General features: G+C 44.3%; 1 protein-coding gene across 2 annotated transcripts in view; it reads left to right on the top strand.

Annotated features, from left to right (window-relative positions):
• LOC126199346 (uncharacterized) overlaps positions 1-26,989 on the top strand; it is a 482,736-nt gene that overhangs the window by 250,109 nt on the left and 205,638 nt on the right. The window contains exon 4 of one of the 2 annotated variants that reach the window (XM_049936208.1): positions 5,637-5,858. The exons of the other annotated variant lie outside the window; for it this stretch is intronic. Coding sequence (XP_049792165.1) covers positions 5,637-5,858 — 222 coding nt within the window. The remainder of the gene's footprint in view (positions 1-5,636; positions 5,859-26,989) is intronic. 2 annotated transcript variants of the gene reach the window in all.

Genomic DNA, 26,989 nt, shown 5'->3' with positions numbered 1-26,989 from the left:
CAAAAAATGTGAGTGAAATCTTATGAGACTTAACTGCTAAGGTCATCAGTCCCTAAGCTTACACACTACTTAACCTAAATTATCCTAAGGACAAACACACACACACACACACGCCCGAGGGAGGACTCGAACCTCCGCCGGGACCAGCCGCACAGTCCATGACTGCAGCGCCTAAGACCGCTCGGCTAATCCCGCGCGGTGAGAGAGAATTGTGAGCATGTGCTTCGACAAGTGCCGATGTGATAAGGAACACCATTCAATCCATGATAAGTAGATTGCAGCACTGCATTGATACCAATGGTCGTCACTTCGAACACCTGTAAATGGACGTTAATGCCACCCTTGTGACCTTCGCCGGCCGTGGTGGCCGAGCGGTTCTAGGCGCTACAGTCTGGAACCGCGCGACCGCTTCGGGCTTGGATGTGTGTGAGGTCCTTAGGTTAGTTAGGTTTAAGTAGTTCTAGGGGACTGATGACCTCAGAAGTTAAGTCCCAGAGCCATTTGAACCTTGTGACCTTCGTAGACCTTACTGTTACACATCATTGGATTCGTCTCGATAGCCGTTATCAGAAAATAAGTACCAAACTATAGCATACCATTTAAAAAAAAACAAAGTTGATCTTCATATCTCTGACGCGACCCCACCTAGCAATAAAAAACCTACGTGGTATTATGGCCCACGTTGTCCCATTCAACTTTAGTCCCACAACATTTTCAGCTCGTATCATACTTTCGTAGTGGCAATAGTTAGTGACTCGCCCTGTATATGGTTCCTGTACTACGTATACGTGAGGGAGGCGATGTAAAGCTATCCACATTGGAACCTCACGAAATTTCTCGTAAAGTGCAATAGAAAAATTTATCTAGGTCCAATCATGTAACATAAAAATCAAAAAACGACGTCTGCCTTTATCCATGAAAATCCATCTTATTACTTTATTAACGCATAAAGAATTGGATGGGGTAATAGCACAATAGGCCTGGTTCTCTTAAATATTCTAATCAAATTTTTTTGTCGAAGTATGGCTGATCTGAATGAATCGTGTACAAAGAAATTACTCAGCAACGCAATGTAAATGAGCGGTCCCCACTCTCAAAAATAAATAAATAAATAAAATCAATTTACCTTGTATCACAGGGAGTGGTTAGCCTTCTACGAGCATTGTGGATGGGGAAGACATGGATGAGCAAACAAAAGAATCATGGGGCTTAGGACAGAAGATAACGCAATCACACGCCCATGCATTTGTCGAAGAAACAGCAATGAACGTGATTCTCCACTGTAAACAACCGCTACCAAGCTAAATACTCAAGAAAAGCCCTGGTTCAACTATGAGCATGCAGCAAGCCAGAAATAATATGTTTTATTAGACATTACAAAAACCAAGGAAGATAATCCACACTTGTAGGTACTAATGTTACACAAGATTAGATTTGTTCAGTCGTAAACAGTAATGAATTTTGATGGACTCTGAATACTTGGCTGATCATACCATCATTCACATAAAGAAAGAACCCACTTATTCCAAAGAAAATCAACTTTCATTTGGAAAATTCTGTAGGTAATACATAAGTGTTGAAGATGCGTGTCATTGCTGCAGATTAATGAAAGAATGGACTCAATTCCTAAAACCATTCATGAACAAAACCACCAAACTTCTACTTCCCATAATTTTCCTCAACCATTCTTTTCTAATTTACTTTACACATTGAAATGAGTCCCACTTTAGGAGCTGTACACGAGAACAAATTCCTTTGTGCTTTACTCTTAGTGTTTCAAATAAACTTCCACACAGAATACTTACTACCAAAAAACGTACTAATAATCAAAACGCCCATAAAACTAGTGCTACAGTAGCTTACAGGAATTCCTGATAGTGTAGAAAACGCTGAATGAGATTATTAAGAGCAAATATCGCACACTAAGTATATTTAAATATGTCAACCCAAGTTTTTCCCAAGTCTCAACGAAAGAATGCCCTAGACCAGATGTATCGTAATAGCTCTCAGTTTTCAAACGTGGACAGGCACGAACGAGAACCACGGTATTCGCCATGCCAACTTAACTGAGTTTACCTGACCACCCACCTACCCTGACGGTATAGTTAGTTCTGTCTGCGTTTCCACCTACGCTGATACTGGTTGCAAAACTACGGTAGCGGACTACAGCTACTGCCTGCCTTCACGAAACACATTCATTTATCTTAATTCACATACTCGATTAAATAATAGGAAAAGGATAAAGGAAAGTCAGAGGAACAGAAGCGTCAGTGGAAAAACTGAGAATAAAACGACTCACTCCCTTCCGTTGCATACAGGTAGCGTGTGGCGACATAACACGGAAATGACGTAAAGTAGCATCAAGATATATATGGTGATTCAGCTGCTCACACCTACGGGTTCTATGCTGCCTACAACGCCTTGAAAAACCACGTGCGAGATTTTCATTTTCTCTCGTTCAAAAAAAAAAAAAAAAAAAAAAACACCAAGACCTTGTAAAGGGTTCACTACCCTGCTGGAGCAAAATGTACTTTCGATGTGTTGCTCACGCGCTGCCTACGACAGAAAATATCTTTGCTGCAATAGAGTCGCAGGTCAGAGCAGTCTCGGCAGCAGTTGCAGTCGCTTACTGTATAAATTTCGACGTAAGCAGCGTTACTCTATGGCCTGTGAAATCAACCTGAATAAACTGAAAAATTCTTACCTCTTGATGGTGTCGCCGGATAACGCTGTCTATATATCTGCTCGTGAATGGCACAGCTTAGTGGAATGCTGGCCTATCTACATTTGTCTGAGATCTGAATTATTAGAAAAACTGACTTTGCTTATTGACACAGCTGCACAGCTGGTCGTCTGATTACTAAAGACCACATGACTATGATCTGAGAAAATTTCTGAAATATTTAAATTTAAATAAATGACTGGATCGGGACTGGCAATGACTTGAGGCAAAATTATTCCTTCTTTTTTTGTTGACTGGTAAAATTTATATTCTGAAAATCTTTTACATTATTAATAAAGATCTCCAATCCAGTGTATGAAAAATTGAATATTACAAATCTGGGTCAACTGGTGCTGAAGAATCACAAAAAAGATTGAAACAAATTCATATTAACATTTCAGACAAGTCACTTAATTACGCGCATGCCAATAAAATATAAAATTTACCCTACAATACATGGCTACGAATTGCACTGTACCAACGACAGACTACAACTGCCCTGTAGCAGCGAGAGACTGCAACTGCTACCGAGACTGCTCCGACCTGCGACTCTATCGCAGCAAGGATATTTTCTGTCGTAGGCAGCTTGTGAGCAACACATCGAAATTACATTTTGCTCCAGCTGGGTAGTGAACCCCTTACAACCTCTTTGAAGAAAAATAAATGTAATTAAATTTTGTACTGTGATAGGTTTAAGTAGTTCTAAGTTCTAGGGGACTAATGACCACAGCAGTTGAGTCCCAAAGTGCTCAGAGCCATTTTTTTTTTTTTTTTTTTTTTTGTACTGTGAGACATTTTCGCTAGAGGACACGGTTTTCGAGTTATTCAAGAAAAACGCGTTTGAAGGTCACTTTTGTGCGTTTCTCTAAAATAATACGAAAGCTGCGGCCTTCAGTGAGACCGTACCATAGTACAAAATTTAACTACATTAAATTTCCTACAGTAAGGTCCTGTTAATTTTTTTTTCTTTAGGGCTAATAGTTTGCACGTATCGAGAGAAAGAATATGAAAATGTTGCACTTAGTATTTGAAAGCGTTTCGGATCCACCTCGACAGATACCCTACGTTAAATCTATTATGTATTTGTAATACCCCTGTTAATGGCAGCATGTTCCTGTGTCGTAATGATACATATTACACTACTGGCCATTAAAATTGCTACACCACGACGATGACGTGCTACAGACGCGAAATTTAACCGACAGGAAGAAGATGCTGTGATATGCAAATGATTAGCTTTTCACAGCATTCACACAATGTTTGCGCCGTTGGCGACACCTACAACGTGTTGACATGAGGAAAGTTTCCAACCGATTTCTCATACACAGACAGCAGTTGACCGGCGTTGTATGGTGAAACGTTGATCTGATGCCTCGTGAAAGGAGGAGAAATGCTTACCATCACGTTTCCGACTTTAATAAAGGTCGGATTGTAGCCTATCGCGATTACGGTTTATCGTGTCGCGACATTGCTGCTCGCGTTGGTCGAGATACAATGACTGTTAGCAGAATACGGAATCGGTGGGTTCAGGAGGGTAATACGGAACACCGTGCTGGATCCGAACGGCCTCGTATCACTAGCAGTCGAGATAACAGGCATGGCTGTAACGGATCGTGCAGCCACGTCTCGATCCCTGAGTCAACAGATGGGCACGTTTGCAAGACAACAACCATCTGCACGAACAGTTCGACGACGTTTGCAGCAGCGTGGACTATCAGCTCGGAGACCATGGCTGCGGTTACCCTTGACGCTGCATCACAGCCAGGAGCGCCTGGGATGGTGTACTCAACGACGAACCTGGGTGCACGAATGGCCAAATGTCATTTTTTCGGATGAATCCAGGTTCTATTTACAGCATCATGATGGTCGCATCCGTGTATGGCGACATCGCGGTGAACGCACATTGGAAGCGTGTATTCGTCATCGCCATAATGGCGTATCACCCGGCGTGATGGTATGGGGTGCCATTGGTTACACGTCTCGGTGACCTCTTGTTCGCACTGAACAGTGGACGTTACATTTCAGATGTGTTTTGACCCGTGGCTCTACCCTCATTCGATCCCTGCGAAACCCTACATTTCAGCTGGATAATGCACGACCGCATGTTGCAGGTCCTGTACGGGCCTTTCCGCATACAGAAAATGTTCGACTGCTGCCCTGGCCAGCACATTCTCCAGATCTGTCACCAACTGGAAACGTCTGGTCAATGGTGGCCGAGCAACGGGCTCGTCACAATACGTCAGTCACTACTCTTGATGAACTGTGGTATCGTGTTGAAACTGCATGGGCTGCTGTACCTGTACACGCCATCCAAGCTCTGTTTGACTCAATGCCCAGGCGTATCAAGGCCGTTATTACAGCCATAGGTTGTTGTGGATACTGATTTCTCAGGATCTATACACTCAAATTGCGTGAAAATGTAATCACATGTCATTTCTAGTATAATATATTTGTCCAATGAATACCCGTTTATCATTTGCATTTCTTCTTGGTGTAGCAATTTTAATGGCCAGTAGTGTAGTAAAAGATGACTGAAGCAGGGAAAATTATTTTGTAAACAGTGTTCTTTCGTGTATCACTTTAATATCTCCATAGATTTTTGTGAGCAAATTTGGTGCAACGATATTACAGACTGCCGTGGAGGGGTAATACTTAAGAGATAGGATGGGTTTACAGGTTTTGTCGTGTTTCGTTTTACTGTCGTTGTATGAAACACAAAATCAGGGAGGGGACGTGCGAAAAATTTATACTGGGTTGCTCCGCTCAAAGGACAGCTGTTATTGAAACCAGTGTAGCATCATCTAACCAAGCAAGACTGGAGGAAAGCTGGTATTACTTTGGGAGGTGGTGGCCAGTGAATGACAGGTGGAGGTGCGGTCAGGCCGGTGAGTGACGAGCGGTGGTGTGTGGGCAGGACGAAGCGCTCGCTACGCTCGATGCTGATGGCGCCTGGCACGCTGTGGTGCGGGCCAAACGGGGACGTGGCGACGTACGGCCGCCTGGGGCCGCTCAGCCGGGAGGACCGCTGCTGCCGACAGCACGACCGCTGCCGCGCCAACATCAACGCCTTCACCACCAAGTACCACTTCTTCAACTACCGGCCCTTCACCATCAGCCACTGCCACTGCGACCATAGGTAAACATAACACGACGCCTCACACCGACTGTGTTCTGCTTGCACTATTCGACGTCCTTGCTCGGGCCTCCGGCTCTCTCCTGTTGGCCGTGCCAACACTTTTACTGCAGGTAAAGTAGGGAGGACTTGCTTCAGAAAGGACCAGTGAACGGAAACCAATAGAGCGTCACGGTCCTCGCAGGTCGTCTGACCACTACAACTGGGTAATGTTGACCTTCTTCGCCGGTATTCACTTAGACACAGTTGAAGCTCACCTGCGTCGTTTCTACAGCGTTGTTTGTCCAACTTTGAGGCGTGGTCTTCGATGGAGAGTTTATACTTCCAATCTGTGGCAGCCTAGACAGAGTCCTTCCTTCAACATATTTATCCACAGTCCGCAATCCAACGTGTTTTATAGACTGGAGATACCTTTGTACCAATTTCCCTTCCAGTCCCACTCATAAAACGAGCAAGGGAAAGATTATTGCCTGTATGTGTGAGACCTTACCTCGCTTGAGTGTCCAAAACTCATGGCAATGGTTGTAACATTCGAAAATGAACCGTGTGTGACACCCGACTGCAGCAACACATGGCGCGAGTATAGACTCCATACCCAAGCAGTCTCTTAAAACCTAGTGTATAGTGAAAATGGCAGCACATCACCAGTCAATCACCTTCGAACGTAGGATGATAATAGGTGCAAGACTCGTGGGTGTAAGCACGTCCGAGTTTAAGTAACGGTTCGACTTTTCCAAGGTAAACAGCATCTATAGTGGACCTTCAGCATAACGAAACAATGTTTCCACACGCATAAACTGCCACACAACGATCGGACGTCACGTCATCTCAGCAGAACCATCGACAAAGTAACGTAAGATTGATTCCGACTTGAATGTGGGATGTCGTGACCCCATTTCTGTCTGGACTATATGCAGACGCACCATATACACTTCAGCAGCCGACGGCTTCTCATTACTTTTGGCCACTCAATGTATTTTCTCCTTATTATCCTTATGCGGGGTAAACACTGGACGCGGTAGAATCGTTCTGCAGCCTGCTTCTCCAAACTTCCTCGCTTGCATTCTCAAATAGCATTCTCAAATAGCATTCTCAAATAGATCGTTTCTTCCCATCAAGGATGAATCTCAGTGAACATTTCCACAAAACTCTCGTACTGATGCAACCGAGAGATAGCAAATCTAAAGCTCGCCTCTGAACTTCTTCGAGGTCTCTTTAAAATACAATCTGGTGGGTATCCCAAACACTGGAGAAGTACTGAAAAATGGGTCGCACAATTATTCTGTACGCGGTCTCCAGAATACACTCGCAGCACTTTCCCCCTCTTTTATCCTTCTTAAGTCTCTTCTTTCTCTTTCATTCTCAGTTTGCTCTTGTGCTACAGTAGCCATGGGACACCTTCGTACGGCCGAATGAGCCTCTGTAGAGGGAATACTATGTGCTGGATACTGGGCACTGATCAAATAGAGAAATAAACTGAATAATAATGACGATAGTTTGAATAAAATATTTTTGTGCATTAGGTCCTGTCATTATCTAAATGTGAGAAAGAAATCATGAAGAAACCTTTAAATTATAGCAACCCGTCGAGAAAGCGCAGTGTTAAGATACTGCACTTCCATTCGTTGGACGCAGTTGAAAGACCCGTCCAGTACCGAGCGAGTCCAACCTTCTGGTGTCCTTTGTGATTCTTTCATTTCTATAGACCATAATATTTACCTTTTTCTTCGTTGCTAAGTACCATGCAGGCCACCATCATTTTACATAAGTAGTATATCCGATGATTTAAAGAAATGTATAAGGATAACAGAACGCGAAATACAGAAGTTCTCCGTAACAGTAGACTCACTTGTACGTGAAACTAACAATTTCTCAAGAATTACATGACAATTTTGTAAGTTATGTTTTCAGATGTGAGGATGATAGTGATATTAGAGGAAAATTGATGTTTCAACTCTTTTGCCTCTTGCATACTGGAACTTTCAGATCGAGACACCTTTTAGGAGAAAAATATGTACTTTAAAGCATGTGTTGATGCCCAGTCGTACGAACAATTTGTGAAGTTCTTTGAGAGATTGAAAAAGACAGAGAAAGAGAAAGATTACTTCTATGAAAAAACATAAATGACATGCATTATATATTTCTTTTGCATGTAATAACAGAAGCTGTTTACAATAATTATCACTTATATTAAGTGGTGAATCGAAATACGTCCCGATCATACAATAAACTAGAACGAAGTTATAATATTACGCTAAATTTTTCCGGTTCTTTTGGTGTTTCTTCTTTGACTGTAATGCTGTCTGAGCAAAATGGATTCGGGTCTCTTTGCTATCATCTTGGCACAAAACTTTGTGATTGTCATTGGCGCCCAACTCTGGACGACAGAACAGCGGTGTCCTGGCCTGGGTTATATTCCAGGTACTGCCAGAGATTATTCTTCGGCGGGAGGGCTGGAACTTGGTCATCTCAACCAAGTGGGGACAACTGAAGAACATATTGAATGAGAATTAACGGCTCCAAGGTTTGGGAGGCAAACAACGGCCGGGGGAGCGGTGTGCTGAGCCCACACTCCTAGAATACCGCATCCGCAATTTGCCACATGGCAATGGATGACACGGCGGTCGGTCAGCATCACGCGGTCCTCCAGAGCTATCGCAAACTTTACCCTTTTGTTTTCTTTTTATTAACTTTGCAAAAATGGGTTGATGTGAGGTAGTCAAGTCATGGTAGTGAATTAACATGAATTTCGTCAAGCCACATGCGTGCAAACAAAGAGCGGTGAAATGTCGCGTATGCCTGTTCAAATACCACTAAGGGATGCAGGTTGTCTCCACGAATGCCCACATAACGTACATCTGCCGTTAGTCCCTGTAGGCAGACAGAGGGCCTAGCTTTCTCACCATTACAGACAAGGAAGAAACACTAACAGAATTGAATAAAATGTATAAAATTAAACCTAATTACGCGTACTTCTTTCTTGTCCCTGGTTATTCTGTAACACAGTAGTAATATAATTATGATTTATTGGGTTTGTTATCTAAATGAAACGTGAGAGTCACGCTCGATGGTGTTTGCACCGCAATAATCAATTCCAACATGATGACCTTTCTAGACTCTGAGAAGCTCATCTGCAGAAACCAGCACGGTTTTAGGAAACAGCAGTCATGCGAGACACAGCTGGCCCTCATTGTGCGTGATATACAACAGGCACTAGATACCGGCTCCCGGGTTGATGCCGTATTTCTCGACTTTCGAAAGGCATTCGACTCGGTTACGCACTGTCGCTTGCTCCAAAAAGTTGCGCGGTTACGGTCTATCCGATGACATATGCGGTTGGACAGAAAGTTTTCTAACAGACAGGGAGCATTATGACGTCCTGAACGGGGTGAGTTCAACAGAAACAAGCGTAACTTCAGGTGTGCTCCAGGGCAGCGTAATAGGTCCTCTGCTTTTTTACGATTTACATAAACGATCTGGTTGATGGTATTGACAGCGGCCTTAGACTGTTTGTCGATGATGCAGGAAAGTAGTATCACACGAAAGTTGTGAACAAGCCAATGAGGATTTGTAGAAAATAAATGCGTGGTGTAATGACTGGCAGTTATCTCTCATTATTAGTAAGTGTAACCTACTGCGTATAACAAGGCGAAGATCCCCATTAATGTACGAGTACAAAATAAATGCCCAGTCTTTGGAAGCGGTAACGTCCGTCAAGTATCTGCGTGTGACTATTCGAAATGATCTCAAATGGAATGATCAGAATACACAAGTAACGGGTGAGGCGAACTCTAGATTGCAGTTTATTGGTAGAATCCTGAAGCGATCCAGTCCTTCAACAAGGGAAATAACTTACAATACGTTAGTTCGTCCAGTCTTACTGTTCGTCTGTGTGAGACCCTTACCAGTTGAGTCTGATTCAAGAGATTTAGAAGTTCCAAAGAAGAGCGGAAAGATTCGTGACTGGTACATTTAGCCATCGCGAGAGCGGCCGCGGTGGTCCAGCGGTTCTAGGCGCCCAGTCCGGAACCGCGCGACTGCTACGGTCGCAGGTTCGAATCCTGCCTCGGGCATGGATGTGTGTGATGTCCTTAGGTTAGTTAGGTTTAAGTAGTTCTAAGTTCTAGGGGACTGATGACCACAGCTGTTAAGTCCCATAGTGCTCAGAGCCATTTGAACCATCGCGAGAGCGTTACAAATCTCATAGAAAGTCTGAAGTGGGACACACTTGGAGATAGAAGGCGCGCTAAACAGAAGGGGCTGCTCACTAAATTCCGAAATCCGATCTTCACCGAGGATGTAGAGCATATATTATTACCACCAACTTTCAAATCGAGCAATGATCACCATTCAAAGATAAGGGAAATTAGAGCTCGTATTGCGGCGTTCAGACAGTCGTTTTTCCCTCGCGCGATCCGCGAGTGGAACAGAGGGGCGGGGGGGGGGGGGGGGAATATGACTTTGGCGCGTGGCGCGAATTGTGCCCTCCGTCACACACCGCTTGGTGGCTAGCGGAGTATATATATGTAGATGTAGAAACTTACCGCAGAATTACGCGCCTTTGCCCACTATCATTTGCCGAAAACGTCGTTTGGTATCTTGAACCATTCACGAAAGAAAAAAGGTATATCGTCTTACGCGATTCGCCTTGTAAAAGACGCCGTTGTACTGCCGCGCCGTAGCTCGGTCGCCTCCTACCAACCGCGCGGCCTGTGGACGCTGGCAGTAAAAGAGCCGGAATTTCGTTCCAGCCGGCCAGAGTGGTATCGTGTATAAATTATCCCCAAATGCCCGCCTCCGGCTCCTTATTACGGACGGGCAGACTCAATTAACGTCGGCGGTCCCGGCTGTGGGGCGCGGTGAGCACGATAAGTTTCGCCAAGTCATTACCCCGGCGGGCACCTCCCCGGCGTTATGGCGTCCATCTTTTGACTGGCGTTAATCTCTTTTACGGCGATCGTTCCGGGAGGAACAGATCTGTGCGGGGACCGGTCCGGGATAAGGCGGGATGCGCCGCTCCGCCTCAGACGGCGATAAGTCGGCCTCTGATTTAGCGCCTGGGCGTAGGCCGGCGTGTCCGAGACGCCGGGAATTAATTGTGGCCGATAAGCGCGCAAGTGTTTCCTCTCACCTCGCTGCGGCTCACCTGACAGTTCTCCCTCGTGATACCCGGAAGGGCTCCACTGACACGCCTCTCGTCGACTGACGATCCTCAACGATGTGCCACGGTGAGGATTCTGGACTCCATTTAAAAGACAAGGGATCCAAATCCAAATCCAACTTCCACGATCCTCTCTATTATTTCCTTATCTGACAAAGTACGAGAGAAGATCGGAAAGCTACGTTCAGTAATTTTGTTCTTCCCTGGTATTACACTTGGAATGTCGAAATTTCACGACGATATAGTTTGAAGTTCGCGCTACAGAGGGTATTTTATTTTTACGTGGAGCTCTAGCGATGTGCCACGGTGAGGATTCTGGACCCCATTTAAAAGACAAGGGATCTAAATCCAACTTCCACGATCCTCTCTACTATTTCCTTATCTGACAAAGTACGAGGGAGGATCGGAAAGTAACGCACAGTAATTTCGTTCTCCCCTGGTATTACACTTGGAATGCTGAAATTTCAGGACGATATAGTTTGAATTTCGCGCTACAGAGGCTATTTTATTTTTACGTGCAGCTCTAGCGAGAGAAGTATGTACTACGAAACAAACATGGCTCGCATGCTACTGCCGTCAACTTGTGAAGAGCAGCGAAGTATAATTCAGTTTTCGTGGTCCATTGTGTATAAACCGGAAATTCAGGTACAGGCGTAACACGTGTGGAGGCGACTGCATGGACCGTAGCAGTGGTGTGTATTGTTCCAAGAGGCTCGTGTGAACCTAAGTGATTCGACGCGCTTCAGGCGGCCGGTAATGGCTCCAACCTCGCAGAATGTTGGGGCCATTGAGGCAGCAATTTGAAACGACCGGAGTGCGCAACTGCGAACCTTATCGCAGCAGTTCAGTATATCCTATGGGCGGTATACGATATTGTTCATGACATACTGAAATTTATTGTGTTACGGACATACACAACGTACACCACTGGAGGTCCCGTACCATGGCCAGCACGATCGCTGGATCTCACATCTCTGGATTTTTTTCCTCTGGGGTTTCGTCAACATTTGGTGTATGGAAACCCCCGTAGAAGCGGATGAAGACCTGCTTTCTAGGGTCCAAGCTGCCTGTCTCCTGGTACAACAGAAACCAGGGAACTTTGAGAAATTCCGGCAGAACTTCATGCGCCATTGCCACACATGCACTGAGACTGGCGGTTGTCACTTTGAACCATTACGATGAACAACATTGTTGTTATGCGGTGTACGGTGTGTATGTCCATTACACAATGAATATGCATTTCCGACCATTGGTTCCCTACGTCAATGTAATCGGTTGTGGACGTACTAGCACCTGTTTCAATTTCAACCAAAAGGATCGAGACACCCTGTATACCCTATCAAGGGACGATAAGATGGTCACAATACGTCAATGCTAATGCATTCTGATGTCAGTTTAGGGCTCTCGCTGGAATTTTAATTATTTACGTAACGGCTATTGGTATGTAGTCCGCTTCTGTGGCTGAATGGTCAATGTCGATGGCTGCCGTATGGAGAACCCAGGTCTGATTTCTGATCCTGCCAAGATTTTTCTATGGCGGGAGGACTGACATGGGGTGCACTCGGCTTCATGATGTCAATTGAGGAGTTGTTTGACAGAGTAGTAGCGTGTCAAGGGTCTAGAAAGTTCGCAAAACGTACGGGAGAGCGATGAACTGACCACATGTCCTCCATACGGCATCCCCATGACACTGTAAGACAGAGGACGATACGCCGGGCAAAAGACATTCCCCTCGCCTTCACGGCCTCGACGAGGAGCTCGTTAATGATATTTAGTCTACAAATCGTGTTTACATCGGACCATTAATTCGGATGTTTTTTAGTTTTCAGCGTATATGAGGCGACGCGGTAGTACTGTTCGACATAGTATACGACCTAATACAGTAAGAGGCCAAAAGTCGTCGGAAACCAAAGGGACAGAAGTCGCTCGTCGGTTATAGAAGCCTTTATGGTCCATTTGTCTCCTTACAGTCCACATATAAATGGTTTCCTGACGTCCTACATTCAAATTAGTGCCTATCTGACTCACAGCCTTACTTGTGGAGATGACGTGACGTTCGTTCCTCGACCATTTGTGGTCGTCCTGTGCGACAGTTTACGCAAGTGGAAACACTCTCTATACGATTGTATTGTATTGTATGTTAACCGGGGACCTAGAAACGACTGAGAGGCTCCGTCCCCGCCGCAGCCGCAGTGGTCCGCAACCCCACGACGACTATGGGGCAGTCCACTTCACCCCTCCGCTGCCCCGCACGAAACCCAGGGTTATTGTGCGGTTCGGCCCCCGGTGGACCCCCCAGGGAACGTCTCACACCAGACGAGTGTAACCCCTATGTTCGCGTGGTTGAGTAATGCTGGTGTAGGCGTACGTGGAGAACTTGTTTGCGCAGCAATCACCGACATAAAGTAGCTGAGGCGGAATAAGGGAAACCAGCCCGCATTCGCCGAGGCAGATGGAAAACCGCCTAAAAACCATCCACAGACTGGCCGGCTCACCGGACCTCGACACAAGTCCGCCGGGCGGATTCGTGCCGGGCACCAGGCGCTCCTTCCAGCCCGGAACGCCGTGCGTTAGATAGCACGGCCAACTGGGCGGGCGTCTCTACGATACTGAACATCCCCCCCAGACACTGCTAACCTCAGAAAACCAAATTCTTGCGCTGTAATATGTGTTTTCCGCACCATTTATCACTCCGTCGCTCAAAGTAGACAGCCAGTACGTTCCCTACAAACCTGAACACACGGTGCTTCAGATGTGTTTACAACCGCGCCACAGGGTGTATCTACCCACAACGTTCGGGAGTTGTACACGGCGCATCTTCAAATGGGACAACCGTCTGACCACTCAGTTTGGTTCCTTCCTGACTGACTGCCAGTCGGTCAGATTTGTCTCGTAGGGGCAGGAATCAAAGTACTGAGATGAAAGGACAGAGATGTGGTATTAGCAGCGTCGTTCCAGCGAGGGTTGAGAGTCGCGGGTGCAGGGAAGGCAACATGGCGTCCACCCTGGGGCGGTCCGTGGCAGCGGCAGCAGCCGTGGGCTGGAGGTAAGCGTTTGAGCGTGCCGCAGGCGCAAGCGGGACCTGGTGGACGCGCTGCGCGTTCCCGGCACCAAGTGGTGCGGCAAGGGCCGCTCCGCCGAGCGCTACACGCAGCTGGGCGGCTTCAACGGCGCCGACCGCTGCTGCCGCCTGCACGACACCACGTGCCCCTTCTACATCGCCGCCTTCCAGACCAAGTACGGCCTCTTCAACTGGCGCATCAACACGCTCATGCACTGCACCTGCGACGAGAGGTAAGTCAACGCCACATACATCCTCTCTTCTCAGCTGACATCTCCGTCGTCATCGAAGAACGGAGCACAACCATGGGCTTCGTGACGTTTGAGCCATCCGAGATGGCGTCAGTATGTTTGCACGACAGGCTACTCTGTAAGTTAAAAAGTTTCGAGACCGTATTAATAAAAAATAGAGAAAAGTTAAGGTGGTGGTTCCAGTGCTTCAGGTGGTCTACATGAGTGCTGCCCAGCTTTCTTATATGCTCGGGCACATTTAACTGCCGGCAGCGGTGGTCTCGCGGTTCTAGGCGCGCAGTCCGGAACCGTGCGACTGCTACGGTCGCAGGTTCGAATCCTGCCTCGGGCATGGATGTGTGTGATGTCCTTAGGTTAGTTAGGTTTAAGTAGTTCTAAGTTCTAGGGGACTGATGACCACAGCAGTTGAGTCCCATAGTGCTCAGAGCCATTTGAACCTGAGAGGCACCCACATGCCTTGCTCATACTGTGGCATCAAGCAGTCAGGCCTGTAAGATGAGTGGTCTGCCAAGCGAGTGGATTCATTCTTAATTTATGGAGTAACATGAACTCTCGTACTCACAATTAAGTCACTAATCAACCTCCTGTATGAATAATACGCAACGGAAACGCACACCTGACTATCAGTAATTTACAGAACTCTGACTGTACACTACGCACTGGCAATACCACATTTTCTTTCTTTTTTTATTTAACGGCTTTTGTCAACACGTGGCCACCGCACTGAATATGAATGGCGCACACATTATAAATTCGGGACATTATGACAACATACAATTCGAAGGAAAAGTCCACCAATCTTTTTCATTTCACTATCTTATTTATTCCGATAAATTCTCTAACCTAAACACACAAATTCTATAACCTACAACAATAACACATGAGAAATTCCGCCCAGTGGGCATGGCTTTACATTGGTGAATCTCTATATTATGGTCTCGTAAATATTTAACGCTACAGTGCACTTTCTGGATAGGATGGTGGATCTTTCATTATTTCTCACACTTCGACTCTCACAATCATCATCACGAAACTTTCCTCCAGACCGAGCAGTACAAAAGGAACACGCATAACCCACTAATCTTTTGAAACTACCTCGCTACTCTCCCATGCAAACCGCACATACCCAAATTACATGACATACACCACACTACAATATGAAACACTACACAGGGAATAGTCACAACATTATCACGTTCAGCTTTCCCACTTCAATTAATATTTATCCCAGTTTCACACGACACTGCCCCACTTTGTAATTCTACTTTCCTACTATGAACTCTGGAGATATTTGCACGTCTTCCTGTGCAATGCAAGCCAAGTGGCGTTGCTGGATAGACGGCCGACTCACCTTGCTTCTCTCTCAGAGTTTGAATCTAGCGTCACACGGAATCATATCACGCAAAGTAACATTAAGAACATGTTCATCACACACGCGAGTCCTCAACTGATACCATGGACGAGTACTTCTCTTTATCCTTTGTCTCATACACAGATTGAGACTCACACAGTACTCACCACATGGAAGTACTCGTCTCTAATTTCAAGTCCTGCACACGCCATTTCTTAAATATTTCAACTTATGGTACACACGCTAGTAATTCAGCTTAACTTAAGCACACGGAAGTATTTCAACTTATTGCTACACGTGGTTTCATTGTGACCGTTGGTCACTTCCGAAGATTACTACAATCCCATTAAAATTACCTGCCTGACATTTAATTCTCCCCACAAAAGTTCCTGAAATAGAGAAATTATTATTACAAACTACTCTTAAATATTCTACATGCATACCATGTCTCCACTCTTTTGTCTTTACGGAGCACACCTAAGACAACACAGCACAAGATCCAGCGGCAGAGTGTTGAAACATGGCCGTTCTCCAGGTCCTCTCGCACCTTTGCTGAAGTGGGGGAGCACCTTGCTACCGTATTGGTCAGCCACATTTCAGGTGCTCAAAGCTCAGGTAAATTTCATCTCTTTGGTCCCACCAAAGGTGGCCAAAGGATCGTCTCAAAGATGATCATATATTCACATTCACTATCTGCGGTTAGCAGACGACCATACATTCATTCATTTCACAGATCTCACCAAACTGGATGTAGGGATTTACTTTTGTGGGCGTGCACATGTGATCAATTAAATAAATAAATTGTCATTCTTTCCCACACTGGTATCCGGCTTCACTGTATTAATTGAAATTGAGTTATTTTACAAAAAAAATGTGTTGTTCTGACAAAAATAATGAAGTATGCCGTACCTATTTTCAATGTCGGGCGGTACTGTACCCTTTCAAACCATTTGAACCACATTTAACTCACGCCTAAGGTGGAACAGGGGTGGTCACCATCACAATCGCCATTTCGATATTACTGCTGCTACTACTACTACAGGGTGTCCGAAAAGTCTTTCCCTGATTTCATAAACTGATAACTCAGGCTAGAAGTAATATATAAATATGAAACTGGTGTCTAATTGTTTAAAAATCATCAAAGTTTTTATCACACATCGGTAAACTTCCATATGAGCACCCTTGGTAGCACGTAGCACATCTAGGCGATATTCAATTTCCGCCCACACATTAGTCAACATCACAGGAGGGATCGATTCAATGACTGTGGTTATCCGTTGCCGCAGGGTTTCAAGATCTGATACACGTGTTCGGTAGACCTCGTCCTTGACATAAATCCATAAAAAGAATTCTAATGGGGTTATGTCAGGAGAGCGTGGAGGCAAACCGTTGGCCCATTACGACCACTCCATCGCCCAGGAAAGGTCATATCGAAATAGGCACGGACGTCCAAACCCCAATGAGGTGGTGCACCGTCTTGCTGAAACAAGACATCGGAGTGATACTGAAGCAGCTGAGGAACAGCATACAGTTGCAACATGTCCAGATACACTGCAGATGTGATGGTAGCCTCAGCGAAGAAGAATGGCCCGATAATTCGATCGTGCAATAGCGCGCACCAAACATTCACCTTTGGACTGCCTCTGGTGCACTCCATGACCTCGCCAGGGGGTTGTGAACCCCAAATGCGCACATTATGGCGATTCACTACTTCAGTGACACAAAAGGTCGCTTCGTCGGAAAAGGCAATTCATCTGAGATAACCATCATCGTCCTCAATACGTGATAGCATTTCGACCGCTGAGTCATATCGACGTGTACTGTCATTGGGCAACAAGGCCTGAACGATTTGCACTTTGTATGCACGAAACAACAAACGTTTGTGTAAAATGTCATGGAGTGAGCTTTTTGGCATCTGTAACTCACGTGAGGCCCTGCGCACCGATTTCTTCGGACTTCGCAGAAAAGACTTCCTTACAGCTTCCACCCTGTCTACTGAGGGTCTTGGTCGACCAGACCTCGGAAGGTCAGCAACCTATCCTGCGTTCTTGAACGTCTCATACCAGGCTTTAATACCCTTGACATCAGGTGGATTCCTTCCAAATGTTGTCTGGAAGTGTCTCTGCACTGTGGTTGGTGATCGTGTCTCATGGTACCACAGGACACACTGTGCCTCCTCCTGATTGGTTAACATGGCTTCTTGGGCACTGCACCTCATCCACTACCTACGTACTGCGAACCTAAAACAGAAAAAAAAACTTTGATAGTGGTAAACAATTCGACACAAGTTTCATATTTGTATCTTACTTCTAGCCTGAGTTATCAATTTATGTAATCAGGGAAAGACATTTCGGACACCCTGTACTACTATTGCTACAAGGGGTGATCGAAAAATTCGTTCAATCAGACAAAACTGCCTCAAATATTGATTCAATCACCCAATCAATGCACAAGGCTGAAGATACCCATTTGGTAAAACACCGTGTTCTGCTTGTAAGGTACCCCTTATTTGCAGATAAGAGCGCATTTTACTTTATTTGCGGTTTTGCTATTTCACATATCTGAAGTGAATGTATGAGAGCCATTCGGAATGTACTCAACGATAGATCGCGAAATGGAAACGACAGTGAAAATCAAAGCTGTTTTATTTGCAACGGTTAGCTACACCTTCCAGCTACTTCTCTACACAGTCGCCGCTCAGACGTAGACATCTGTCGTAGCGTTGTACGAACTTTTCAATTCCCTCGTTAGACAGCCGCCAGTGCTTTTCCACCATTTTCTACTCTGAACTGCAGCTCGTTGTCTGTGTCAAAATATCTTCATAGCCAGCGGTTCATTTGAGCAGAGGTGAACCTCAGGGGTAGCCAATTACGGGCTGTATTGTGGGTGATCAAACACTTCCCATCGAAAACGCTGCAGGAGCATCTTCGTTTCTCTTGCAGAGTGCGGCCGAGAATTGTCGTGTACAGTGAACCGCATGACAGTAATGTTATGTGGATTGCATATCTTCAGTCGAAATCTTTCGCCAGGCCCTCATACTTAGCGGGAGAGGCTAATTTCTAGCCATCTTTACGTTCTCACTGTGAGCTCAGAACTGAAAAGAGCGACATGATGCGATCGATGGGCGTACTAGACACAGTGCCCAAAAGTATCTGTGCAAAGCTTCATCAGATTTTCACTGTATTTTCCATTTTGTGACCGATCGTTCCTTACTTTCCGAATAACCCTCGTATCAGCGGTGCAGTACATACAGAGTAAGGAGCGAGCGGTTGGTTCCCACGGTGGCTAGCAAAGGTGTTTGGCCATCTGGCGCTTTCAGAGCTAGTGGGATGAAGTTCCGATGCAGAAATCGCTCGTGACGTCAGCAAATAGATATTTAGGGGAAGTACATTTATTCTAGCGCGAATCACGCAGTTGTTATTAATAAATATTTGCTAACAAATATTGCCTTTTGCCACTAAGACGTTAGGACGAGTCTATGGGTCACAAATCTATCTTTCAGCAATTTTACAATGCCAGAAAACATTAATATTAATAAATAAACGAATAACTTTGGCATAGACGAAGACGTACGATCTTATACGAATTATACCGTTGCATGCTCAAGTTACAGACTGTGCGTCATAGCTGGCAATCGTCGATATGATGCTTTTATATCTCGTCATGCGGTAGACCATGCATGCTCTCATACTGTTAATAGTTATCTTGGGGTTGAAGCTCTTTTTTCCGTGTTTGCTTTAACAATACGTTTGTTTTTGGATAGGTTCCGCCTTTAGCAAAACACAATTTTGTTTTTTAACCCAAACATGTTTCACTGCAGTTGCAGCATCTTCAGTGGGCTTTCATTTTATGGCTGTTAAAGATAAAGAATTTTATTTACTGTGACAACGGCCGCGGAAGCCTACGTTTACATAAAGAATGTTCTTTACTGTATGTACACATGTAACTATAATTTTTTAAATCGTAATTACGATTTAAATACTAATAGTTACACGTATAAAAACAATACAGAACATTCTTTATCTTTAATAGCCATAAAATAAAAGCCCACCGAAGATGCTGCAACTGCAGTGAAACATGTTTGGATTAACAAACAAAATTGTGTTTTGCTAAAGACGGAACCTATCCAAAAACATACGTATTGTTAACAGCTAGCTTATAATCAATGTGAACAAGTTCATTTTATGGTGTTTCTTAATGAACTCGCCACAATGGCTTCCAGTTTAAAAATTATTTGCAAAAAAAAACTTCTTCCCAATTCCTTACTTAAAAGCTGCACACTAGTATTGCACTTTCAGAACCCGACGGCGATGCTGCGCCTCTGCAAGAGTATATATAACTACAAGAGTATTCCCACAAGAAAGGTAGGAAGAACTCCTACGCAGCGGCTCACTACGTCAGTTCAAGAACGGACTGGCTGAATTATCGCAAAATTCGGAGTGGAAAGCGTGGCCATTTATACTCTACGCCCCTTATACCACCATATAGGGACTCACCAGCTAAAGTGAGACATTTCTGGAGGTTTAGGACGAGTGGGACATTTCCGCGGGAAGAGTTCTGTAACTGCCTGCTACACGTCCTCGTCCGACAGGAATCGTGGACCCTTCAAGGCTTTTTTAAGGACCGAATGCTTCATAATTGTATGGGAAGAGATCAGCACTATAGGGTAGGTGCTCACGTGTCTCCTAATTGAGTTGGCTCAACTTCTGCGTTACGATTTTGAGATATGGGAACATGCCTCATCATAACGCAGCAGCAACCAACACAGAACTTGGCCCACCATTCCACGTTGGTGGTGTTCGACAGACATGCTACCCCGTACATAATCTTCACTCTTCGATGTCCAATGGGAATTTACTTATTATTTTATGGAAGCAATGAGCGTTGCAGTCACTCGTCTGGTATCAGTAAAATTCAGTTTTACTTCTTATTCTGTGATAGCAGCAAGCTACTATTTGGTTTTATTACTTAGAGAACTTCAGTCCACTTCTCCTCGAAGTATAAGTGGGTAGTATGCTGGAATAAATTCACAGTTTAACCACCGGACTAGGAATTTTTGATACCGTTATTGAATCGAATAAGTTTGTAGGTTAATTCTTACAAAGGAGAAGACAGCAACCAGCCACTATTAATACTGCTATTTATTTAGGTAAATGGCGCCGTTACCGGTCTCGAACTGGCAAGTTCATCATCAGACGGCTGTTCGGTTGATTTGCAAGATACACTTTACATTATCGTCAGTTTTCGATTTTTATTCTTCCACTGTGGTGAAATATTTTTGGTGTGTTGGTGCCCTACGGTGGAAAACAGTGTTAGAACCGCCCTAACCTCCAAACGATGAAATACAGAGTAATTAAATATGTGAGGTTAAGTGGTTATGGTACCTACGTCGAAAATTCCGGGTGATATAGTTGCGAAGTTGCAGGATTGTATTTTTCGAATATTCCAAAATATATGCAGCACTTATGTAATTTGTACATCACCATATTGTGCAAAGCACCACACACATACACACCAAAAAGAATTTGCCACATGTGAAGTTATCACAAAGATTGCAGATTTACAAATACAACAGTGTCAGGGACGTTCTCTCTCGGAGACATCACAATATACAGATTGGTTTGATTTCACAGTATGACTGTTTTTAAAAAATAACATAACATAATGAAAATTACAACACAAAGATAAACCTTACATTATGAGCATATAATATTACAGATGAAGTTGAGAGATGAAGTAACCAGCTTGTGTGAATGCTACATATATGGTATTATGTAAATACTGTGCTATATACAAGGAGGAACATAGAGGTGAGATAAAATGAATAATATGACAGTAACAATTATATCAAAATCTATGGTGCTTGAAATTTTGAATCAAGTATAGTAGCAGTAAAGTTTTTTTTTTTCCCCAAGGAATCAAGGTAGCATTACAAGTATTTATATTACAAAGTGTTGTGTACATAGTTCCACGTAGTCAGCGCATACACGACTTTCCCACTAGAGCGCGCTCCGCTAAGCACAACAGCACAGGCGCAGCGCTCGTCCGTCTCCGCACTACGAGATGGCGCTGTCTTAGAGACGGACCAAATTCTGCTTCCGCCGATCCGCATATTAATATGTAACGCAGCCAATGAGATTGCTGCTAACGTAGAACCTTTTCTCCTTGGGGATCACACTCTCGCAGTGATACCTGAACGCTCGAGGTGTTATAACGAGTGTACAGACCTCCAATTAGTCAGTCTGCATTAGTCTGCATTAGTCTATAGTCAAGTTTCAGTCTGCGCCTAATAAGATTACCATATTCCTGTACATAGCCATGAAGATAAATGACTAGACACTTTGTCAAGTATCAGAGATATGTGAGAATAAGATTAACGTACCAAGACCAAAGGAACTTCAGATTGTCAATTGTAAACAGCATCCAGAATCAAGTTACGTAATATCTATGATTTTTTATTTTAATAAATGTGTGTGAAAATTAATCAAGGTCAGTTTAAAGTTGGTCACCGTCAATCTGCTACTGTAAGCGTGCAAGAGGCATTTCTATCGTCTGACCTAACGGCAGAAGATAAACACGCCACGATAAGACCACTAGACATATTGCTGACACTCGCCTTCTTCGTTAGAGCGACAAGTCAAATAATCTGATGGTGTGTGTACCGAAGGTCTTACAGTACGCACACCACACAAAGAATATCATATTCAGTGAGCATTAATTACAAATAAATTAGGAAAATGTGATGGCCAGTTGTATGAATGTTACTTATATGGTATTGTGTAAATACAATGCAATAAACAGGTGACAATAAGTTTTTTTCCAAGCACGACACACAGAGCATACCGTCGATATTGGCACTTTCTTCCACATATTTTCATTACAAAACAGGTACAAAGAAAAATGAGCATAGGTAATCAAAGAAAAAGCAGTTACTGTGTAACGAGTCACCAGAGACAAGAGATTCCTTACAGCAACACTCTTACAGCAAAATAATTGCCGGCCGAAGTGGCCGTGCGGTTAAAGGCGCTGCAGTCTGGAACCGCGAGACCGCTACGGTCGCAGGTTCGAATCCTGCCTCGGGCATGGATGTTTGTGATGTCCTTAGGTTAGTTAGGTTTAACTAGTTCTAAGTTCTAGGGGACTAATGACCTCAGCAGTTGAGTCCCATAGTGCTCAGAGCCATTTGCACCATTTGCAGAATAATCCCTGTTGATGCCTAGGAAACACACAAAACTGAAACTGACACTTCACACTGTTCCGCTACGGACTCGAACGCCTCCGCAATGGGGCCCTTCGTGAAAATAGAAATTTCCGAAGCGGATTGTTCCATCTCCTTTGTGTGGCCGCCCCACAATAGCGGGACTCGTGGTATGTGTATCAATGCGTAGTGTGGAGTCATCCGGAGGGTTGAGAGGGGTGTTATGTGGGTCGGGACGGCAGCCACCAATTAGGCGGAACAAAGATAGACATCCTCAGCAGGTGACCGGCAGAAGGGCGGCGGCCGAAGTGCCGGGGGGAGGGGAAGGGGGGGGTGAGAGGACCGGGGGGAGGACTGGCGGTGACGAGAAAGGGCCTGTGATCAGTGCAGGCTAATGACGGCAACAGGAAGGGGAGGATTCTCACCTGCCGACGGGTTCTGGTCGCCCAGAAACCCACACGCTTCTGCTGCCTTATAATATTACTTCTGAAATACGTAAGACGAAACAAGGACGTGGAGTAGATGACATTCCCTTTGAATTAATGAGATCCTTCAGAAAACAAAATCATTCCGTTTGAAATGCATAATATATGAGACAAGCGATACACCCTGACACTTAAAGATGAATGTAATAATTCCAGAAAATGCATGTTATTTACACCAATCCTTCAAAAAAAAAAAATACTTTTACATCTCATATACCATGCTACAGACGAATACGTAAGACGAAACAAGAAATGGTGTAGATGACATTCCCTCAGAATTAATGAGATCCTTCAGAAAACTAAATCATTTCGTCTGTAGTGGATAATATACGAGACAAGCGATACACCCTCACACTTAAAGATGAATGTAATAGTTCCAGTAAATGCATGTTATTTACACCAATCCTTCAAAAAAAAATACGTTTACATCCACGGACGAATTCAGGGCATATTATGATACACATCAACATTTATCAGTGTAATATTGGTTCAAATGGCTCTGAGCACTATGGGACTTAACTTCTGAGGTCATCAGTCCCCTAGAAAATGGCTCTGAAGACTATGGGCTTAACTTCTGAGGTCATCAGTCCCCTAGAACTTCGAACTACTTAAACCCAACTAACCTAAGGACATCACACACATCCATGCCCGAGGCAGGATTCGAACCTGCGACCGTAGCGGTCGCGCGGTATCAGTGTAATATTGTCACACACCGATAACTGTTGATGTGTATCATAATATTCCCTGTAGAATATCATTCTCCTGTAGCATTATATACGTAATGTAAAAGTCGTATTGTTTTCCCTGGATGATGATTGAACACCGAAACCGGTCAGAATAAATGCATAAAATTCAATACAGTAAAGTTAACATGCGTTTTCTAAACTATGCTCAGGCTGTAGACTGTAGACTAAGAAAATAGTTGTAATAATTCCATTTCATAAGAAGGCAGATGCTGACAGATTTGAGTATTCCCCCGTCGGAGGTTCGAGTCTTCCCTCGGGCATGGGTGTGTGTGTTGTCCTCAGCGTAAGTTAGGTCACGTTAGATTACGGAGTGTGTAAGTTAGGGACCGATGACCTCAGCTGTTTGGTCCCGTAGAACTTACCACAAATTTCCAAAATTTGAGTATTACAGAAGCATTAGTTTAGTAAGTCATGATTGTAAAATACCTACAAGCGTTATTTACCAAAGACTGGGAAGACTTTTGACAAGGAATACACTCTTTGAAATTTTGAACGTAGTAGGGATAAAAAGAAAGGGAGCGAAATGTTATCTACAACTTGTGCAGAAACCACACAGTAGTTACAAGAATCGAAGGACATGCGAAGCAGGCAGTAGTTAAGGAGAGAGTGAGATAGTGTTATAGCTTGTCTCCGATGTTATTCAATCTGTACACAGAGTAAACATAAGAAATTAGGAAAGGGAATTAAAGTTCACCGAGAAAATAAAACTTTGTAGATTGCCGATAATATTGTAAGTCAATGAGAGAAGCGATCGATGGATTTGCAAGAGTTGTTGAACGGAATTGATGTCATGAAAAGATGTTATAAGATAAATATCAGTAAAACATGAAACATGGGTAAGAGAACAGAGTCGATTCAAATCAGACGATGCTAAGGGAACTGGATTAGAAAATGAGACACTGAAAGTAGTAGATAAGATTTCTATTTGGGCAACAAAATAGCTGACCACAACCGAAGTAGAGAGAAGAGGAAATAACGACAAAAACGTTTCGAAACAAGACAAAACATTTAACATCTCATAAATTAAAATATTTGGAAGTCTTCTCTGAAAGTAATATGTAAATCACTTTATGATGTTATACAGGGTGTTACAAAAAGGTACGGCCAAACTTTCAGGAAACATTCCTCACACACAAAGAAAGAAAATATGTCATGTGGACATGTGTCCGGAAACGCTTACTTTCTATGCTAGAGCTCATTTTATTACTTCTCTTCAAATCACATTAATCATAGAATGGAAACACACAGCAACAGAACGTACCAGCGTGACTTCAAACACTTTGTTACAGGAAATGTTCAAAATGTCCTCCGTTAGCGAGGATACATGCATCCACCCTCCGTCGCATGGAATCCCTGATGCGCTGATGCAGCCCTGGAGAATGGCGTATTGTATCACAGCCGTCCACAATACGAGCACGAACAGTCTCTACATTTGGTACCGGGGTTGCGTAGACAAGAGCTTTCAAATGCCCCCATAAATGAAAGTCAAGAGGGTTGAGGTCAGGAGAGCGTGGAGGCGATGGAATTGGTCCGCCTCTACCAATCCATCGGTCACCGAATCTGTTGTTGAGAAGCGTACGAACACTTCGATTGAAATGTGCAGGAGCTCCATCGTGCATGAGCCACATGTTGTGTCGTACTTGTAAAGGCACATGTTCTAGCAGCACAGGTAGAGTATCCCGTATGAAATTATGATAACGTACTCCATTGAGCGTAGGTGGAAGAACATGGGGCCCAATCAAGACATCATCAACAATGCCTGCCCAAACGTTCACAGAAAATCTGTGTTGATGAGGTGATTGCACAACTGCGTGCGGATTCTCGTCAACCCACACATGTTGATTCTGAAAATTTACAATTTGATCACGTTGGAATGAAGCCTCATCCGTAAAGAGAACATTTGCACTGAAATGAGGATTGACATATTGTTGGATGAACCATTCGCAGAAGTGTATCCGTGGAGGCCAATCAGCTGCTGATAGTACCTGCACGCGCTGTACATGGTACGGAAACAACTGGTTCTCCCGTAGCACTCTCCATACAGTGACGTGGTCAACGTTACCTTGTACAGCAGCAATTTCTCTGACGCTGACACTAGGGTTATCGTCAACTGCACGAAGAATTGCCTCGTCCAAGGCAGGTGTCCTCGTCGTTCTAAGTCTTCCCCAGTCGCGAGTCATAGGCTGAAATGTTCCGTGCTCCCTAAGACGCCGATCAATTGCCTCGAACGTCTTCCTGTCGGGACACCTTCGTTCGGGAAATCTGTCTCGATACAAACGTACCGCGCCACGGTTATTGCCCAGTGCTAATCCATACATCAAATGGGCATCTGCCAACTCCGCATTTGTAAACATTGCACTGAGTGCAAAACCACGTTCGTGATGAACACTAACCTGTAGATGCTACGTACTGATGTGCTTGATGCTAGTACTGTAGAGCAATGAGTCGCATGTCAACACAAGCACCAAAGTCAACATTACCTTCCTTCAATTGGGCCAACTGACGAAACTAAAATGAGCTCTAACATGGAAATTAAGCGTTTCCGGACACATGTCCACATAACATCTTTTCTTTATTTGTATGTGAGGAATGTTTCCTGAAAGTCTGGCCGTACCTTTTGGAACACCCTGTATAATTGTGTGTGAGGTTAATTTGACTTCCGTTTTCATCATGGATTAATTTGTGTAGACCGTGTACGAATATCATAGATAAGGAAAACAAATTATCCATACCTTGTCCATATAACGCAAACAACTTGTGGTTGTAGTTGTGCTCTTAATTCGGAAGCTCTCAACGCTAGCGTTTCGCGGCGCAAACAACTTCATCCAAACCAGTTCAGTTTTTAAATTCTCTAACCTACCTAGCCGGTTAAGGAATGTAA

The sequence above is a fragment of the Schistocerca nitens genome, chromosome 1 (assembly GCF_023898315.1).
Source record: "Schistocerca nitens isolate TAMUIC-IGC-003100 chromosome 1, iqSchNite1.1, whole genome shotgun sequence".
In the NCBI taxonomy this organism is placed as follows: domain Eukaryota; kingdom Metazoa; phylum Arthropoda; class Insecta; order Orthoptera; family Acrididae; genus Schistocerca; species Schistocerca nitens.
This window is presented reverse-complemented; position numbering and strand designations above follow the sequence as displayed.